General features: G+C 41.6%; 1 protein-coding gene across 5 annotated transcripts; it reads left to right on the top strand.

Annotated features, from left to right (window-relative positions):
* The first annotated feature begins 8185 nt into the window (after nt 1-8185).
* On the top strand, nt 8186-20820 carry LOC310710774 (interferon alpha-inducible protein 27-like protein 2A). Of its 5 annotated transcripts, none has more exons than XM_083511904.1 (5): nt 8186-8325; nt 17754-17783; nt 18561-18590; nt 20298-20459; nt 20563-20820. In XM_083511904.1, exons 2-5 carry the CDS (start codon nt 17771-17773, stop codon nt 20637-20639), a joined length of 282 nt encoding a protein of 93 aa, XP_083368030.1. In that variant the 5' UTR covers nt 8186-8325; nt 17754-17770; the 3' UTR covers nt 20640-20820. The 5 variants fall into 5 exon arrangements, with proteins under 5 accessions (XP_083368030.1, XP_083368028.1, XP_083368029.1 ...); XM_083511902.1 differs by having other exon boundaries at nt 18558-18590; XM_083511903.1 differs by having other exon boundaries at nt 8205-8291; nt 18558-18590.
* Nucleotides 20821-21391: the final 571 nt, after the last annotated feature.

The following is a 21391-nucleotide window of genomic DNA, read 5'->3' as shown; positions in this document are numbered from 1 at the left end:
TGGTGTGTTTCAGCAGTAAGGTTCTTAAGTTTAGCAATGCTAAAGGAAATGTAAAGGGACGTTGCTGAAATTGAGAGGACTTTAGTTTTGAAAAGATTCCAAGGAAAGCTTTGGGGCGAAAAGAACTCTGGTGTCACCAAATGGAATGGAGTTAGCATGGGTTGCTGCCAACGCTAGTCCTACTCAGTGTAGATCCACTGAAATTAACAGGCATGACTAACTTAGGCCCATTCATTTCAATGGCTTTACTCCACATAAAACTCAGTTGGGTACAACCACAAATTAGTCATGTGAAGTTGGCTTCTCATCAAATGGCAAAGATACATCGTTAAGCATCAAGTGCCTCTCCTCTTGCAAAGGACATCGTCTCTTGCCTTTTGCCTCTTTCATGCCAAAGCCCTCATATAAGATTCCCACTAATGCCCCTATAGCTGCCCATAAAGCTGTGCCAATTAATTACAGACCTGCAGCAGCTGAGAAGAAAGAAGAGTAAGAAACACTGTTACTGTGAATCCTCAGCTAGAGGGCCAAACCTTGGTACATTCGCGTAACAGCTCTCTAAGAGTGACTAGAAGAGGATAGCAATGCTCACTTCAGACACTCCTCCAGCATAGATAAGTGCTGGTATTGCCATCATCTATGCATCCAAGAACCCATTCACAATTCTGCCTCCAGTGAAATTGTGGCACCCTTAAAAAAATGAGAATGCTAGAGTTAACGACATGGTAAGAACCTTAAAAATAAGTTTAGAATTACTATCACACACACATCTGCAGTTCTGCACATGACACCAAACTGGGAGCGGTAGCTAATGCTGTAGATGATAGAATCGGGATTCAAGATTATCCTAACAGATTGGAGAACTGGGTTCCAACTAATAGAATGAATTTCAATAGGGACAAATGTCAGGTTCTACACTAGGCAGGAAGAACCAGCTGCACAAATATAAGATTGGGGGACACCTGGCTTGTCAGTAGTTCATGTGGAAAGGATCTAAGGGTCTTAGGAGACCACAGTCTTAGGAAGTCAACCATGTGATGTAGCCGTGGAAAAAGCTAATGCTATTCTAGGCTGCACTAACAAAAGTATAGTGTTCCGTTCAAGGGAAATAATAAGATGGCTCTCTATTCTATTTTGGTGATATCAAACCTAGAATATTGTGTCCAGTCCTGGGTGCCACAATTTAAGAAGGATATTGACAACCTGGTGGTAAGAGCTGTTTGACAATGGAATGGACTTCCTCAGAAGATGGTTGACTCTACTTCCTTGGAAGTTTTTAAACAGAAGTTGGATGGACATCTGTCATGGATGCTTTGGTTGAGATTTTGCATTGCAGGGGGTTGGACTAGATGACCCTCAGGATCCCTTCCAACTCTACAGTCTATGATTCTGTTATCTTTAATTAGCCTGACTGTGCATATATACAGTACCTATTATAATATTCATATATAGCTAGGGATTTGGGAGAAATTCAATTCAGGTTATTCACATGTTCCGAAACCATATGCAAAGTGAAACAGACCCATTCTTCAAAATCTGCACTTCTCTGAATTTTGGAATGCAGTTGTCCAGCCAAGTAACGTCCACAAAATGCATATATTAGTAAAAAATAAATGCATACATACAAATACGCATTGTGTTTGGGGAAATTGCTTTGCAAAAACTGTCTGTCATATTATTATTAGCATTAAATTTATTTATTCACGAGCAGGTCCCAGAGTGTGTTACCGTAATCTAAAATGCAATGCTAAAAGCAGTTTAAGCAAATCACAAGAGTAGGGCAGGTCCCAAAACACACTTCTCAGGTGTCAAAAGCCAGGGCAAAGAGGTATATCATCAGCATACGATTAAAAACTGTATAACGAAGGTGCCAGACATACAGTGAGAGGGGAAAGTATTTGATCCCCTGCTAAATTTGCCCGTTTGCCCTCTGACGAAGAAATGACCAGTCCATACTTTTAATGGTAGGTTTATTGTTGCTGTGAGAGATAGAATAACAACAGGAAAATCCCCAGAAACCCACAAGACAAAAGTTAGAGATTGATGTGCATTATACTGAGTGAAATAAGTATTTGATCCTCTATCTTTTTTTTATAATTTTTATCAATTTACAACAAAAACACACAATAATTTCACATCCAATTTTTCACAAAGTATTTATTTTCTGGACTTCCTTCAGCCTTTCCGTAAATCGTTCATAGTCATTATTTAAGTTACGCATTCCTTAGGTTTGTATTGTCATTATTTGAACCTTTCTTTTTCTATTCCCTTTTAACAATACTTCTCACAATTCACAGTGCTTCTTTAAATCCCTCTAGCGTTATCTGTCCCTCACTTATACTTTTCAGATATTCCACAAACTTTCCCCAGTCCTTTATGAACTTTTAGTCTCTTAAATATCTAGTCTTCCCAGTCAATTTATCCAACTCGGCAGTCTAACAGCTTCATTCTCCATTCTTCCATCATCGGTATTTCCTGTTGTTTCCATTTCTGAGCCAGTAGCACTCTTGCAGCTGTCACTGCATATTGAAAAAAATTACTGTCCTTTCTCTTTATCTCATTTCCTAAAATTCCTAACAGAAAGGCCTCTGGTTTCTTTATAAATGTATATTTTAATATCTTCTTTAATTCATTATATATCATTTCCCAGAAGCCTTTCACTTTCTTACATTCCCACCACATATGGTAAAAAGAACCTTCTTTATCTTTACATTTCCAACACTTATTACATGTCTTATACATTTTCGCTAATTTTACCGGTGTTATGTACCATCTATAAAACATTTTCATAACATTTTCTTTTAACGTCATACATGCTGTAAATTTTAAATTCTCCTTCCATAGCCTTTCCCAGTCTTCAAATTGTATGTTATAACCAAAATCTCTGGCCCAATGTATCATTACCAATTTAACTTCCTCATCCTTCAAATTCCATTCTAACAACAGCTTATACATTTTGGATTAAATTTTAAAATCATTATTTATCATTTCTATCTGAAATTTTGAATCCTTGTCTGTATAACCGCATTCTTTAAAGTCTTTCCTAAACATTTCATTTATTTGAAAATAATGCAACCAGTCATATACATGTTCTTTAACCTGTTCTTATGGTTTCATTTTCCATTTTCCTCCTTCTTTAAATAACAATTGGCCGTATGTGGTCCAATTACCTCTCATATTGATTTTCCTTACACTCATAACTTCTAATGGAGATAACCAGTGTGGTACTCTAGGTTCTAATAGGTTTTTATACCTATCCCAAACTTCAATTAAAGGACCTCGGAATATGTGGTTCTCAAAACCTTTATGGATTTTCTTCTTCTCACACCATAGGTATGCACGCCATCCAAATCTGTTATCGAACCCCTCTAAGTCTAACAATTCCTTATTTTCTAATTTTATCCATTCTTTTAACCAGCAAGGGCATGATGCCTCAGTATAATTTCAAGTCAGGCAGGGCAAAGCCTCCTCTTTCTCTCACATCTGTTAGTAGCTTAAATTGAATTCTCGGCTTTTTGCCCAGCCAAATATATCTTGAAATCGCTCTTTGCCACTCTTTGAAAATCCTGTTCCCCTTAATTATGGGGATAGCCTGAAATAAGAATAACATCCTTGGAAGCACATTCATCTTAATTGTAGATATTCTGCCCCAAAAGGACAGTTTCATTCTTCCCCACACCTCCAAGTCCTTTCTTATTCCATTCCATACCGGTTCATAATTGTTCTTGAATAAGTCTATATTTTTAGAGGTTAACCATATTCCTAAATATTTCACCTTTTTAACCACCTCTATCTCTGTTTGCTGTTGCATTATTTCTATTACACTTTGGTCCATGTTCTTCGCGATCATTTTCGTTTTCTTCTTGTTTAGTCTAAAACCTGCCACTCCTCCAAATTGTTCAATTTCCTCCAATACTTCTTTTGCAGTACTTATTGGATCTTCTATCATTATTACCAAATCGTCTGCAAACGCTTTAATTTTATATTCATTTTGGCCAATTGTCACTCCCTTTCTTTTTCCATTTTGTCTAATCGAATTTAAAAGGACTTCTAGCATCGTTATAAATAATAATGGTGAAAGTGGGCATCCCTGTCTTGTTCCTTTTGATATCTTTTCTTCTTCTGTAATTACATTATTTATAATAAGTTTAGCTTTTTGTTCTGTATAAATTGCCTTTATTCCATTGAACAATTCTTTACCAACATCCATGTATTCTAAATTTTTCAGCATAAAGTCCCATGCTATGTTGTCAAAAGCCTTTTCTGCATCCACAAACATCATTATGGCTTGTTTCTCATTCCTGGCAGACAGATATTCCACAATATTGATTATATTCCTTATATTATCCTTCATCTGCTTGCCTGGAAGGAAACCTGCCTGATCCTTATGAATGATTTCTAGTAGTATGCTTTTCATTCTTTTTGCAAGGATCCCTGTGAATATTTTATAGTCCGTATTTAGCAGTGAGATCGGCTTATAATTTTTAACTTGAGTTAAGTCCGAATCCTGTTTTGGAATAAATGTAATGTATGCTTCTTTCCATGTTTCCGGAATATCTCTTTCCCTTAAAATGTTATTCATTACTTCTTTCAATGGCGTCGTCAACACAGATTTCATTTCTTTATAATAACTTGCAGTGAATCCATCTGGACCTGGAGCCTTTCCCCTCTTTAAAGCTTTTATTGCTTCTTTTATCTCCTCAATTTCTATTGGGGCGTTTAACTGTTCTTTTTTATCTGTCGGGATCTTCTGCACCTCTTTCTCCTTCAAGAATCTCTCTATTTTCCTCAAATTGTTTCTTTCTCTATTTTTATATAATCTTCTGTAGTAGTCCAAGAATCCTTTTCTGATCTCCTTCAGATTGACTAGCTCTTCTCCTTCCACTATAATTTTATTTATTGTATTCTGCTCTTTTCTTTTTTTTTATTTGCCATGCAAGCCATTTTCCTGATTTGTTCGCAAATTCAAAACTTCGTCTTAATTTTTTGATATTCCATTCCACTTCTATATTTATTATTATTGCAAACTGAGTTTGTAGAACTTTAATGTTTTCTTTTATTTTTTGACTGTTTGGTTGCTTAATTAATTTTTGTTCATTGTCCATTATCTGCTTCAAAATTTCTTTTTTACCTTTTTCTCTGTTTTTATTCCTGATTGAGTTCTGCTGGATGAAAAATCCTCTCATCACTGCCTTGCTTGCATCCCAAACCACATTTATCTTTGTGCCCTTGTTGCAATTGTCAACAAAGTATTCTGTTAACCTCTTTTGTGCTTTTTCTGTAATTTTCTGATCATCTAAGAGATAGTCATTCATCTTCCATCTGAAAGTTCTTTCCTCAAAACCTTTTAGTTCAAATTTTATTGGACTATGATCCGAAATCACTTTCGGTTGAATTTCTATTTGTAGGGTTCTTCATTCGAAATCCAAATTTGATCTATCCTTGACATTGACTGGTTCGGTTCTGAATAGTAAGTAAATTGTTTGTCCAATGGGTGTCTAAGTCGCCAAATGTCTATCAAGTTACAATTCTTTATCATTGAAAAAAAAGATTTGGGTAATTTCCCTTCTTTACTTGTTCCCTCTCTAAGTCTATCCATTTCTAGTGAGACCACTCCATTCATATCACCCATTGTTATAATTTTCTGGTCCATGTACTCAAATAGTTTTTCTTCCAAAGTTTTGTAGAACTCAGTCTTATTGCCAGTAGGTGCATAGATCCCAACTATAATCAAATTTTCTCCTTGCCATTTGATCCGAACTGCTATTATCCTTCCTTCTTCATCTTTAAAGATTTGTTGAGCTTCAATTTTATTTTTTATGTACATGACCACTCCTCTTTTTTTCTCCTTGTCTGAAGATATGTGTCAGGGAACTGACATTGGAGCTAAGGGTGGAGGGAAGGCTCTCTAATGATGCTGGAGAAGGGCCCAGCAGGGAGAGAGGCAGTTCAGCAGATGGGGAAGCAATTCATTGCATCACCAGGAATAAGGAGGGGCAGATGGGGGAATCGGCGAGAGGACTCCCAGACTCTTCACCGGACACCAGCGGGGAGAGCACTGGTCCTCCGCTACCCACGCCCTCCCTGCGCAGAAGACTTCCGCGCAGAGAAAGTAGGAGGAGACTGCGTGTCAAACAACTTTTATGTTGGAAAGGGTTGAAGAAACGCCCACTGACGGATTCTGCTAGCGACTGAGGCAGCCACGAATTGAAGGGCTGTCCAGACAGAAAGGTTTAACAAGGCAACATAGCCAGGAGAGGCGGCAACTTACGCACGAGCAACCCCATACCCATTATAATATGAATTCATTTCCTAATCTTTTATTAATCAGTATTTTTTGTGTCTTCTTGCCACATGTGTCTCTTGTAAACAAATGAAATCTAAATTTTTCTTTTTAAAAAATTGTTCAATTTTATTCCTCTTTTTTTATCATTCATCCCATTAATATTCCAATTCCAAATTTTTAACGCCATGATGTCCTGATTTTAAATAACTTTTATTTATATATCTATAATTTAGCTGTTTCTTCTTCTTCCCCTTCTTCTTCCTCATCTGTTTTCTTTCCATTCTCTCCCTCTTCTTCCTCTGGTTCTGACCCCCCTGGTGCTCCTCCGTCTGCTCCTTTGGTTTCATCCTTTTCTGATCTTAATTCCTTATATTTCCTCAGAAATTTCCCGGTCTCCTCTGGGCTTGTCAATCTGTGCCTTCTATAAGCAAATGAAATTCCTTCTGGGAACTCCCATCTAAATTCAATGTTGTTTTTCTTCAGCGTCTGTACCAATGGTTTATATGGGTCTCTTCGTTTGAGTAATCTGATTGGTATATCTTTTAAAATGATTATGAAAATCCCATCTATACATAATCTCTTTTCTCTATTCTTTTGTATGATCATATTTCTCATTTCTCTATCTTTAAATGTAATCAAACAGTCTCCTGCAAATCTTCTTGCTTTGGTTGTTCTTAAGTATTTGATCCTCTATCAACCAACCAGATGTCAGGCTACCTGGTATCTTCACTGTATGTAACGAGCTGAGATTAGAAGCACCAGCTGTAAGGGAGAGGTCTTACCTGTAATCCCAGCTCGTTACAGTACCTGTACAAAAGACACCTGTCAACAGAAGCAAATATGCCCAGGAACCTCACCTAAATGCTGGAGAGGGTGCACCTCCACAGGCACATACCTCCACATGTGGTGGGAATGCCCCCAAATTCAACTATTCTGGACAACAGCCATACAAGAAATATGTAAAATAACTAAGCAAGTATTAGAAATCACCCCAGAATTGGCACTACTAAACATCTTCCAAGACAATAATGCCCATTTACATCACAAAGAACTCATAACCCGCCTACTTTCAGCAGCCAGAAACATCATAACCAGACACTGGAGAGACCTGTCAGGAGTAAGCATGGACCAATAGTACCAAATAGTATGGAAAACAGCCCTACTAGAAAAATTAACCAATAAACTGAAACTGACACAGGGACAAATAGAAGAAGACACCTTCACCCTGGTATGGCTCCCCTTTATCACATACACAGCCCCACAAGACAACGGCAAAAATCCACCAACAGCATACAAATCAATATGGCTAACCTGATCCAAAACACCCACCCACCCCACTCACACATGAAAACAAAGACCACCACAGCCAACCACAAATGAGGCCAACCTCTCTCACCACCAAAGGAACACAAGAGAATAGCAGAGAACCTGCACAAGCGATGCTGACACAAAACCCCACATATATTAAGTAAAATAGAAACATTGCCACCCCACCCCAGCCCCACTCGCCTTTCCCCCCTCCACCTCTTTCCCCCTTTTCATGCTAATGTAAGACTAATGTCTCAACAAATGAAACTGATCTGTAAAAATGTTACTTGGAAAAGAAAAGAAAGAGGAACACTGCTCATACTTTTGTAAACCAATAATTTTTTAAAATAAAAATACATTTAAAAAAAACATGATCGTAAAATTGTAGAGCTGGAAGGAGCCTGGTGTGAGGCTCGAACCACAACACTGAGATTAAGAGTTTCGTGTTCTAGCGACTGTCATCCAATCTTGCTCAAATATTTGTGTATCACTTTTGTTTCCTTCCTTCTCAGAGGGCTGGGAAATAGAAACCTAAAGGTTTGTGGCTTGGTCCCTGGACTTTACTTAATAACTGGAGCAGGAACTAGATTCTGTTTACATTGGTGGAGCATGCTGTCAGTCACTAGCCTCTCCCCACTGCAGAGAAGGATATAAACAAGAGGTGGCAGTGGCTGCAGATACACAAGAAGCGGAGTGGGTGAGTAGGAACTTCTCGGAGGATTACCCAAAGGGTAAGCAAGGGAAGTTGGTGACTCCATCAATTCCTTCCCCAACTGCTGAATATTGAGATGTTTCTATTTCGGAGAAATATTTCTTAATATGCAATACCAAGTATCACTTCTCAGAATGTATACTTTCCAAGAATTGAGTAGCTTTTAAGCTTATTTGGTGGGGAGGTAAAGATACGTAGTGTTTTTGGCAAAGTATCATAAAAGGAATCAAAGAAAAAGCAGGGTGTGAGCTTCCCTTGCCCCCCTGGTTTTGCTGTTAGACAACATTAAGGGTGTTTTTAAAATGAAAGATCTAACTGTTAAAGTATTGTTAATAGGTTGTTTTCAACACAAATACTGAATGCCTTTTTAAAAGCAACAATACCTTCATTTAAGAAAAGAAAATCTGGTGAGAGGTAACTTAATACAATTGTTCATATTGTTAGCAATTTGTTAACTTAATGCAACATATATAGGATAGATTGAAACAAGCAGCTGCTTGTTAAATTTCTGGATTAAAGTCATATGGAAATGTTAGGTAGGAAATTCTAAAGATTAACTCTTTGGCTGTGAGGACGTTCTTCACCTGAGTATAACCTGGTGGCTGTTGGTTGTTTTCCTGATACTATGAATTTTTAATCATATAAGTTTGCACATTTTAAATTTATATTTGGTTATATTAAATGCACAGTACAGTATTCAGGGGTGAAACTATGCTTTATTTCACTGAGGTCAAAGACACAGTTTGGTGCACAGACACAAACACGCCATAGGCATTTGCATACACAAAAGCATCTCAACACATTTGTTCCTAACAAGTAGACAAAATATTATTTGAATACAAAGTTTTGCTTTAAAAAAACCCCCAGATAATTTACACAACAGAATATCCAAAATAACTTATATCAACAAGTAATAAAAAGTATGCATTTTTTTACAGTTTTAGGGGATATAATTTATATCTATTTAGAGCATTATAATGTTTTTGCTGCAGGTTAGCTGTGAGATAAAAAAAATTGTTCTTATATATTAAAGGCCAGAGCCAAACTGACTGAGGATGTGGGTGGGTGCGGAATAAGAGGGCAAAGAGCAATATACTGTACATGCATGGAAACGTGAATCAGGATTGCTCACTTACGAACAGGAAGGCTGGGCACGCAAGCTAATCCCTGAAGCCCTGCAGGCTGGGAGCCTCAATGACGCCCCTCGGGATAGGGATTATTATGACCGAAAGTAATTGAAATCAGTAGGATTTTGGAACACAAAAATAAAGAAAATCATCAAATCATCAATTCCAGCACCTGGGGGCCACCTTATCTAAATTATATAATTTGGTATCTTAATGATTGATATTATTAATTGTATTATAAATTGGTATTGGTATTATGAGGCTATTATCCAATTATAAAATATATTTTAATAAATTTTTATTAGGAATTTAAACAAAACATATTATCTTAAAACATATCATCCTTAATTACCCCCTATTTTTTCCACCTCCCTCCCATAAAACAACCCACCCTCCCCACCCCACCCCTTGACTTCCCTCAGTTCCAATCTCTGGTTTCTCTATAAATGCTATTCTCTGCATGCTACAAAATTGTATAGATCCTTAATTTGTCTGACTAGTTATTATCAATAAAAAGTTTGTGAGTGTTTATTCAAAACCTGCCAAGGAATCCAATTCACTTTGTTGCATCTTTAAGTACTTTGTAAAAGGTTCCCATTCCTCTTTAAAATCACAGTTATCCTTGTCCCATAGTTTATGTGTCAATTTTGTCAATTCTGCATAATCCATCAATTTCTCTTGCCATGCTTCTTTAGTCGGGGTTTCCTCAGTCTTCCATTCTTGTGCTATTAAGACTCTCGCCACAGTTATCGCATACATAAAAATGTTTTTCAGCTTCTTTGGCAGGTCTTTCCCTATAATCCCTAACAAAAATGCTTAAAATTATTATAAAAATAAAATAAAATAAAAATGACACCCCACTGGAGGCACCAAAAAAAAAAATGTGGCTACCCACCCACCACCCTCACCCCCAACTAACTTTTTATCCAACTAACTTTTTCCACCAGTGTCCTTACTGGCTCTTTTGTGTCTTTTAGCAGCAGCCTGGCCTGCAGAAATTATTCTGTCTCTGAATATTTTCCTGCCAGACAGATGACAGAGCGAGGAACCCTCTTCCCAGCACTTATCTGCATACCTAATTACAAACTGACAAACTACAACTCCCAGGATTCCTCGAGAGGACACCATTTTCTGAGTTCCCTGGGAAGAGGGATTGATTGCTAAACCACTTTATCAGATGTGCAGAATTATCCTAAATTGGCCAAGTGATGTACACCAGGGGTCAGCAAACTTTTTCAGCAGGGGGCGGGCCTACTGTCCCTCAGACCTTGTGGGGGGGCCGGACTATATTTTGAAAAATAAATGAACGAATTCCTATGCCCCACAAATAGAAATAGATATACTTTATTTTCACCGTACCACTTGTTTACAGTGAAATAACCCAGAGATGCATTTTAAATAAAAGCACACATTCTACTCATGTAAAAACACGCTGATTCCGGACTGTCTGTGGGCCGGATTTAGAAGACGATTGGGCCGGATCCAGCTCCGGGCCTTAGTTTGCCTACCCATGAAACAAAATGCAAAAAAACAAACAAACCAGGCAGTTGGTAATTGTGTAAAGGGAAATAATAATACCCCACCCTTCTGGGTATAAATACCCAGCCACTCTGGGCTGCTCCCAGCAAAATATAAAAACAATAAAATGTCACACAGTAAATAATAATAATAATAATAATAATAATAATAATAATTTATTATTTGTACCCCGCTCATCTGGCTGGGTTTCCCCAGCCACTCTGGGCAGCTTCCAACAAAGATGAAAAATACACTAAAATGTCACATATTAAAAACTTCCCTGAACAGGGCTGCCTTCAGATGTCTTCTGAATTTCAGGTAGTTGTTTATCGCTTTGACATCTGATGGGAGGGCGTTCCACAGGGCGGGCGCCACTACCGAAAAGGCCCTCTGCCTGGTTCCCTGTAACCTTACTTCTCGCAATGAGGGAACCGCCAGAAGGCCCTCGGAGCTGGACCTCAGTGTCCAGGAAGAACGATGCGGGTGGAGACGCTCCTTCAGGTATACTGGACCGACGCCGTTTAGGGCTTTAAAGGTCAGCACCAACACTTTGAATTGTGCTCGGAAACGTACTAGGAGCCAATGTAGGTCTTTCAAGACCGGTGTTATATGGTCTCGGTGGCCGCTCCCAATCACCAGTCTAGCTGCCGCATTCTGGATTAGTTGTAGTTTCCGGGTCACCTTCAAAGGTAGCATCACGTAGAGCGCATTGCAGTAGTCCAAGCGGGAGATAACCAGAGCATGCACCACTCTGGCGAGACAGTCTGCAGGCAGATAGGGTCTCAGCCTACGTACCAGATGGAGCTGGTAAACAGCTGCCCTGGATACAGATTTGACCTGTGCCTCCATGGACAGCTGTGAGTCCAAAATGACTCCCAGGCTGCGCACCTGGTCCTTCAGGGGCACAGTTACCCCATTCAGGACCAGGGAATCCTCCACACCTGCCCGCCTCCTGTCCCCCCAAAACAGTACTTCTGTCTTGTCAGGATTCAACCTCAATCTGTTAGCTGCCATCCATCCTCCAACTGCCTCCAGACACACAGGACCCTCTCCGCCTTCACTGGTTCTGATTTAAAAGAGAGGTAGAGCTGGGTATCATCCGCATACTGATGAACACCAAGCCCAAACCTCCTGATGATCTCTCCCAGTGGCTGCATGTAAATGTTGAAAAGCATGGGGGAGAGGAGAGAACCCTGAGGCACCCCACAAGTGAGAGCCCAGGGGTCTGAACACTCATCCCCCACCACCACTTTCTGAACACGGCCCAGAAGGAAGGAGCGGAACCACTGTATGACAGTGCCCCCAGCTCCCAGCCCCTCAAGACGGTCCAGAAGGATGTTATGGTCGATGGTATCAAACGCCGCTGAGAGATCCAGCAGAACTAGGAAACAGCTCTCACCTTTGTCCCTAGCCCGCCGTAGATCATCAACCAGTGCGACCAAGGCAGTTTCAGTCCCATCATGAGGCCTGAATCCCGACTGGAAGGGATCCAAATGGTCCGCTTCTTCCAGGCGTGCCTGGAGTTGTTCAGCAACCACTCGCTCAATCACCTTGCCCAAGAATGGAAGATTTGAGACTGGGCGATAATTGGCCATCGTGGCCGCATGTAAAGATGTTTTTTTAAGAAGCGGTTTAATAACCGCCTCTTTCAGCGGGTCTGGGAAGGCTCCCTCACAGAGGGAAGCATTCACCACCCCACGAAGCCCATCGCCCAGTCCTTCCCGGCTAGCTTTTATAAGCCAGGATGGGCAAGGATCCAGGAGACAGGTGGTTGGCTTCACTCGTCCAAGCAGCCTGTCCACATCCTCGGAGGTAACAGATTGGAATTGATTCCACACAACTTGACTAGACAGGACTCTAGCACTCTCCCGTCCTGGCCCTGCTCCCACGGTGGAGTCTACTTCTTCCCGAATCTGAGCGATTTTATCTGCAAAAAACTTTGCGAAATCATTGCAGGAGATCATGTGGCCCGTACTGGGCCCCGATGTCGCAGGTGGTTCCGCTAAATTGTGAACCACCTGAAAAAGTCTCCTGCTGCTGTTTTCTGCAGATGCAACAGAGGCGGCGAAGAAAGTCTTCTTCGCTGTCGCTATCGCCACTTGGTAGGCTCGACGTTGAGCTCTAACCTGTGTCTGGTCAGATTCGGAATGAGTTATCCACCACCGGCGCTCTAGCCGTCTCAACGATTGTTGTTGTTTTTTTAATGATATTTATTAGAGGTTTAATAGTTACAGAAAAAAGAAGAAAGAAACAATAAAAAGTTAAACAAAACAAAACCTTACAATACATCAGAAATAAAAAGTTTGGATTTGATATCCCGCCTTTCACTCCCTTTAAGGAGTCTCAAAGCGGCTAACATTCTCCTTTTCCTTCCTCCCCCACAACAAACACTCTGTGAGGTGAGTGGGGCTGAGAGACTTCAAAGAAGTGTGACTTGCCCAAGGTCACCCAGCAGCTGCATGTGGAGGAGCGGAGACGCGAACCCGGTTCCCCAGATTACGAGACTACTGCTCTTAACCACTACACCACACTGGCTCAAACAAAAAACAATACAGCAAAACAACAAGAAAAACAAAAACATTTAAAAACACATCCAATATTTCCATATCTTTACATTTCATTTACTTGTTTCATCGACCTCCTCACACCTCCCTTTTTTGTATTCTAGTTCAATTAGCTACTTCAGCAAATCCTTTCCATCTTTCTCAATTTTTGTTCTATAATTTATCTTAACACAATCTAACCTTAAATTTTCCACTTTGGCCCATTGACAATCTGTTTTTGCTTAATTCTTTATGACATTTCTGCTAAAGCCATATAACTTCATTCCAGCATCCTTCTAACATTCATTAATTTTGCAATATTTCTGTAAATATACTTTGAATTTTTTCCAATCTTCTTCCACCGACTCTTCTCCCTGGTCTTGGATTCTGCCAGTCATTTCCGCCAATTCCATGTAGTCCATCAGCTTCATCTGCCATTCTTCCCGGGTGGCTAGATCTTGTGTCTTCCAATGCTTTGCGATAAGTATTCTTGCTGCTGTTGTTGCATACATAAAGAAAGTTCTACCCTTCTTTGGCACCAATTGGCCGACCATGCCCAGGAGAAAGGCCTCTGGTTTCTTCAGGAAGGTATATTTAAATACCTTTTTCATTTCATTATAAATCATCTCCCAGAAATTCTTAATCCTTGGGTATGTCCACCAAAGGTGAAAGAATGTACCTTCCATCTCTTTACATTTCCAGCATTTATTATCGGGCAAATGGTAGATTTTTGCAAGCTTGACTGGTGTTATGTACCACCTATAAATCATTTTGATTAAATTCTCTTTTAAGGCATTACATGCCGTAAACTTCATACCTGTGGTCCATAACTGGTCCCAGTCAGCCATCATAATGTTATGTCCAACATCTTGTGCCCATTTAATCATAGCAGATTTCACCGTTTCATCCTGAGTATTCCATTTCAACAGCAAGTTATACATTCTTGACAGATTCTTAACTTTGGGGTCTAACAATTCTGTTTCCAATTTTTATTTTTCCACCTGGAAGCCTAGTTTTTTGTCCAAATTATATGCCTCCATTATTTGATAATAATGGAGCCAGTCTCACACTTTGTTTTTTAATTTTTCAAAACTCTGCAGTTTTAATCTGTCTCCCTCTTGTTCCAGAATTTCCCAATACTTCGGCAATTTGGCCTCCATATTGAGCTTTTTCTGAGCCTTTGCTTCCATTGGTGACAGCCATCTTGGGGTTTTATTTTCTAGCAAGTCCTTATATCTTATCCAGACATTAAACAGTGCTTTTCTGACAATATGGTTTTTAAATGCTTTGTGTGCTTTAACCTTATCATACCACAGATATGCATGCCAACCAAATACATTGTTGAAACCTTCCAAATCCAACACATCAGTGTTTTCAAGAAGCATCCATTCTCTCAGCCAACAAAAAGCGGCTGATTCATAATAAAGTTTAAGGTCTGGCAGGGCAAATCCACCTCTTTCTTTAACATCTGTTAATACCTTAAATTTTATTTGAGGCTTCTTGCCCTGCCAGACAAACCTAGAGATGTCTCTCTGCCACTTCTTGAAACAGTCCATTTTGTCCAAAATTTGCAATGTTTGAAACAGAAACAGCATCCTTGGCAATACGTTCATTTTTATCACAGCAATTCGGCCTAACAGTGATAACTTCAAGTTTGACCATATTTCTAAGTCCTTTTTCACTTCAGTCCAACATTTTTCATAGTTATCCTTAAATAAATTCACGTTCTTAGCAGTCATGTTAACCCCTACGTCTCAACGATTGTTTCATTGCCCTCAGATCCGTGGGAAACCACGGGGCTGCCCGGGCTCCATGCAATCGGAGAGGGCGCTTCGGAGCCAAACAGTCAATAGCCCTGGTTAACTCCACATTCCAGCAGGCCACCAGGGAATCGGCTGAAAGGCCATCAACATGGGATAAAGCATCCCCTACCACTCTCTGGAAACCATTTGGATCCATTAAGTGGCGGGGGCGGACTATCCGAATCGGTCCCACCTCCCTGCAGAGGGGATGGGTCGCAGAGAAGTCCAGTTGCACCAGGAAGTGATCTGACCATGGCACTTCTTTCATTTCGCTTTTACTTAGTGTCAGATCACCAACATACATAGAGGTAAACACCAGGGCCAAGCCATGTCCGCAGCTATGGGTTGGGCCAGACTTATTCAGGGACAGCCCCATAGAGGCCATGCTTTCCACGAAGTCCCGAGCAGCCCTTTGTAAGGTCGTGTCGGCATGGATGTTAAAATCCCCTAGGACAACCAAGCTAGGTGTCTCCATGAGAACATCCGCCACAACCTGAAGCAGCTCGGGCAGGGAATCCTTGGTGCAGCGGGGAGGTCAGTACACCAAAAGGAATCCTGTTGCCCAACTTCCAGAACATGCACTCGGAAAACTGGGTCTTCCCAATAGGACGCCTGGTGCAAACTAATGACTTCCTAAAAATCACTGCAACGCCCCCTCCCCGCCCACATGACCTGGGTTGCTGTGCGTAAGAGAAACCTGGTGGACAAGCAGCGGCAAGGACAGGCCCATCTGCTTCATCCAACCAAGTCTCTGTTACACATGCCAGGTCAAATCCTCCATCCACGATCACGTCATGGATGGCAGTGGTCTTATGAATCATTGACCTGGCATTGCACAGCAGCACCTTCAGGTCATGTGGGTATCCCTTGCTGATTCTAGTATCTATCCGGTCAGGACCAGACCCAGAGGCAGGGATAGTCCTCAGACAATGGCTAAACCTGCCTCCTCTGTAATGACATGGTCTGGTCTTAGCGTAACTCCTCCTCCTACCCGTGATCACTGAGATCGGTTGTCCCAGTGCATCCCCCCCGTGGAACATGCCCCAGCCATTTTGTTGGCTGGGACCTACTCCCCGGCAGCCCTGACCCCTCCCCTTAAGAACAAAATAACACCTTAAAAAAAAAACCAATAAAACAATACAAACAAAAAACAGTAAAAATTACAAAAACATAAAATCAAACAAATTCCCAGGCCCAATAAACATCCATCCCACCGCCACCCCCACATACAAAAAATTCAAAAGAAAATTTTTAAAACATTTTAAAAGCACTCTGCACCCCTCCAGCAGTAACAGCAACTGTCCTAGTGAGGCCCGTCAGGCCCTGCCCTGGGCCAGGTGGTAAGTGGCAGGAAGGAGCAGGGCCCCCAGACACTCACACAGGAGAGTCCTCCTGGGCAGCAGAGCGCAGCAGTCCCTGTGAGGCTTCAGGCCCCGCCCTGGGCCAGGTAGATGGTAAGCGGCAAGAGCAGGGCCCTCAGACACTCACACAGGAGAGTCCTCCTGGGCAGCAGAGCGCAGCAGTCCCTTCGCGAAACAGAGACCAGCAGAGGATGATAATTGTCACTGTAACTATTTAGGGAGTGATTGTTAAACCACTTTGATACTTGTTGCTCTCAAACAGCAACAGGGATCTCCTCACAACTCTCAGCACCCTCAACAAACTATAGTTCCCACTATTCTTTGAGGGAAGCCATGAGGACCATTTAAAGTGGTACAATACTGTCAACCAGCTCATGGGCATAGCCAGGATCTTTGTGGGGGGGGGCAGGATTTGGTTGGGGGGGTCAGGACTTTTGTTAGGGGGGCAGAACCGACATGATTGGTCAGTTAGTTAAGTATTTACAGTATATTGTTTTACTTGATGGGGGGGGGGAGCTGCTCCCCCCATTACACCCATGAACCAGAGTCCTTTTTTAACTCATGGAAGCTTATGCTGGATATAATTTGCTAGTCTTTATGTTACCATGAGACTCTTGGTTGCTTTTGCTGTGAAACAGAATTAACACGGCAGTTTCCCACCTTGGGAATTGTTTTAAGCAAATCATTTTAACAGTGCGGTGGCATAATGTGCGAGTGGATTCTGGACGCAGTGGGAGTCTGAGTGGTTGTTAGTTAAGAACATAAGATCTTGCTGGATCAAGCCAATGGTCCATCTAGTCTAGAATCCTGTTTTCACAATGGCCATTCAGATGCATCTGGAAAACTCTCAATCGCAACTCCACTGGTTTCCAGCAACTGGTATTCAGAAGCATTGCAGCCTCTGAACTGGAGGCTGAGCACAGCCATCGTGGCTTGTAGCCACTGATAGCCATGTCTCCATTAATTTGTCCAGTCCTCTTTTAAAGCCACCCAAAATTGGTGGCCGTCACTGCCTTCTGTGGGATTGAGTTCCAGAGTTTATCACACAATTGTACACTGCATTATCCTAACAAGAGTTTCTGGCACCTCTATACAGGTCTTTAGGAAGCCAGCATGGTTAATCCAGGTAAGAGAGCCTGTTTACTTTCTTGGGGATTGGGTAACTGTAACCTTACAGTCCAAAGCAGTTGTCTCAAACTCTCAGTCAGTGTCACAAACTCTCCTCACCTCCACCCCCACTCAGCGCAGATTAAAATTGGAAGCATGCTTCACCGTTAGGATCTGTTGACACTATGGCATTAATGTGTTAAAAATGTGTAGATTAGTAAAAATAACATTTTTAAAAATGTATTGTTTTAGAGAAATTGCTTTGGGGGAAAAATGTGTGCACTAAGGAATATTGCATAAAAATGTATATATTAGGAGAAATCAGCATTGAAATATTGGTAAATTTTCATGAGAATTTGTTTGCATTTGCTTTTAAATCAAGCTGATATGGAAATGTGAACTGAACCTAAGACTGGAAAACATGAGGAACAGAAAGTAACTTAAACTGACAAACATGCCCATCACAGTTGTAGCTCACCTGATGCCTTTTTGCATTTTACAATCATACCTCTGGTTGTGAGCACATTCGCAACCCGCAGTGATCCTAGCCTGAAGTGCCGCGTCTGCGCACGCGCATGATGCAATCCAAAGCTTCTGTGCATGCGCATGATGTCATTTTGTGCTTCTGTGCATGCATGAGGGCCAAAACCCGGAAGTAACCCGTTCCGGTACTTCCGGGTTCGGCGCAGTCTGCAACCTGAAAACCCGCAACCAGCAGCGTTCGTAAACGAAGGTATGACTGTATATGTACTTGAGATCCATTATAACTTATTAAAACAAGTCTCTCTTTCAGTAGCTGTAGTTTTGGGAGGTGCAGCTGGCTTGGGTAAGTAATCTGGATTTCCAGTTGGGGAAGTTTGGGTGATTATTTTGCTTGTAGCAGCATGAATGAAGCTTGCAAGTCATTGGAAATGGTGGAGTTCCCAATTAAAGTCTGGCTTGATGAGAGCTGTGAAATGGCTTTGACAGAACACCTGGCATATCAAAACAGAATAACTGAAGGGATAGCCAATACCACTAAATTTAACAAAATTTGGATGCCCTTTCTGCATTAAGCAAATACAGTGATACCTCAGGTTAAGTACTTAATTCGTTCCAGAGGTCTGTTCTTAACCTGAAACTGTTCTTAACCTGAAGCACCACTTTAGCTAATGGGGCCTCCTACGGCTGCCGCGCCACCAGAGCACAATTTCTCTTCTCATCCTGAAGCAAAGTTCTTCACCCAAGGTACTATTTCTGGGTTAGCGGAGTCTGTAACCTGAAGTGTATGTAACCTGAAGCGTATGTAACCCGAGGTACCACTGTATCTATATATCGTAGTCTGTTCCCACACCTTTTTTTCAAGAAAAAAAGCACTGGTAGCCGGGATAGCCAAAGCAGGAAGGATGGCAGGGGTGGGTGGAGGAGAGAAACAAACTGCCTTGACTGTCAGAAATGCAGCTGAAGTTATGACAAGTTGTTGTGAGCAGGTGCTAGCAACGGAGGTAACTAGTGCTGGCGAAAAGGTTTGTTTCCCCCCCCCCCCCACTCCACTGGTCTCAGAAACAGTGACTGGTCTAGGGCTACTTTGATTTTTTAAAGCAAAAAAGGGACTTGAACCAAATTCTCCCCAAGCCCAAGTTTCTAGGCACCTGGTTGTCCGCACCCCCCCCTTCCAAAATCAATGAGGTCTGGATGCAAAAATATGCATTTGCTTGATTGGGCATATTTTTATAATCCACCTTATTCATATGGCATTAAGTTGTTTTCTATTGCCTTTAAATATTGTGTTTTAATTGTTGTTAAGCTGCTTTGGGGCCTTGGGGTAAAAGATGGATTGATGATGACGACAACAATAGGTGGAGAGCTTTACACGCCAAGTCGTCTGAATTAGGCGCTCCTAGTTTAATTATTTTAGATCTGGCTTCCTCAAACTCAGCCCTCCATATGATTTTTTGCCTACAGTTCCCATGATCCCTAGCTAGCAGGACCAGTGGTCATGGATGATGGGAATTATAGTCTCAAAACACCTGGAGGGCCAGGTTTGAGGACGCCTGTTTTAGATGATAAGCAACCAGGAGCTGCTTCCCCTTTTGTCCTAGCAGGGCTCCATGAATTCGCCCCATGGAGCAAGCAATTTGCATTCTCACTCTCTCCTTGTACCAATTGCAAGAGCCATAAAATGATGTCAGAGGTTTTCCCCCAATCCCTACTCTCTTGCCATCCAGCAACTTTCCCTGATAGTGTGTGGAGGCTCAATGATCCACAGAAGGCTTTCACTCCCCAATTAGCAAGATAAGCAAGTTCTCTCAGGGGGGGCAACAGACCACACACACCCCCAATTGGAAACCACTGCCCTAAATACCCCAGGCCCAGAGCCTTAGCTTTTGAAATTAGAGTCTGCCAGTCAGGGCCCCACCATCCCAGGCCAGGTGGGGAAAGGCCTGCAAGGTCTCCTAGGATCCACAGCCAAGACGGTTAAGCACTGTGGTCTAGCCAATTTAGATTTAAGGCCTCTATCATGTAACATATTCCTAATTCTCTTTTCTTGCAGCAGTGGCCACAATTGGTGTCCCAGTAGCACTGGGAGCAGCAGGCTTCACTGCAGCTGGAATTCTAACTGGCTCTCTGGCTGCAAAAATGATGTCGGCAGCGGCCATTGCCAATGGAGGAGGAGTAGCAGCTTGGAGCGCTGTTGCCGTGCTTCAGTCAGTCGGTATGTCTGCTGCTCTCAGGACAAGAACCACATGATTGGCAGAGCCAGTCTCCGCACCTTGAGCTCTTCATCACAATAATTGTGTGTCTTGATCATCTTCTAGGTGCTGCTGGGCTGTCCACTGCTACCACAGCTGCATTGACAGCTGGTGGAGCACTGCTGGCTGCCATCTTCCCTTAAGAAGAAGACACACATACGCAGAGGCCATATCTACTTGGAAAAGCAGTACTTGGAAGATTATGATTTGCCGTCAACGGCATAAATTACCTTAAGCAAAATGTGATTTTAATCAATGCTACGTTATTCCTACTGGTTGAGATATGCAACAACAAATAAAGCTTTGAGAATTCAACAACAACAAGTGTGTTAGCAAGAAAGCTGATTGGTGGCATCACACAACGCACATGTAAAATACTTGCTGTCCCATGAGGAAAAGATCCATGTTTTCCTTAGCAGGCTTTTGACTTCAGTGTTTTGTGCTGCACTGGGGGAAACTCCATTTCCCCTCTTTGCACAGTTATGAGCTTCTTAGTTGAGAATCCCATTCTGACTGGAGTCCAGACATGTACTGAGGCCCCCAGTAATAGAGCTCGGATTCACCTAGTGCAATTAACTGGCAGTAGATTCAGAACCAATAGAGGAAAACACTCCTTTGCAAAGTTGTGACAGTCAATAGCTTTGAGGGGACATTAAAAAGTAATAATTGAGGATCAGACCAATTGATGGATGGCAGATATGGGACAGCTGCATATTGTTGGACTAGATGATCCTCAGGGTCCCTTCCAACTCTATGCTTCTATGACCCCAAGGGCCGTTGATGACTATTAATCACAATAGTTATTTGGACCATTGGGCAGGATAGAGTGGGAACAAGCATGGGACAGGCCTGCCTGTTAATCTTCACAAAACGTATATTGCCAGCATTCAAGGGT

Source organism: Podarcis liolepis (genome assembly GCF_965112155.1).
Source record: "Podarcis liolepis genome assembly, chromosome: 7".
NCBI classification, from domain to species: domain Eukaryota; kingdom Metazoa; phylum Chordata; class Lepidosauria; order Squamata; family Lacertidae; genus Podarcis; species Podarcis liolepis.
This window is presented reverse-complemented; position numbering and strand designations above follow the sequence as displayed.

What these genes read in the sequence shown, in the direction of transcription:
- LOC310710774 (XM_083511901.1), top strand. Translation starts at nt 18,916, where the DNA reads ATGGGGCCTCCTACGGCTGCCGCGCCACCAGAGCACAATTTCTCTTCT. An exon ending in AGCAAAGTTCTTCACCCAAG is followed by an intron (nt 18,992 to 20,297) that starts GTACTATTTCTG and finishes CTTTTCTTGCAG; the next exon opens with CAGTGGCCACAATTGGTGTC. An exon ending in TGCCGTGCTTCAGTCAGTCG is followed by an intron (nt 20,460 to 20,562) that starts GTATGTCTGCTG and finishes ATCATCTTCTAG; the next exon opens with GTGCTGCTGGGCTGTCCACT.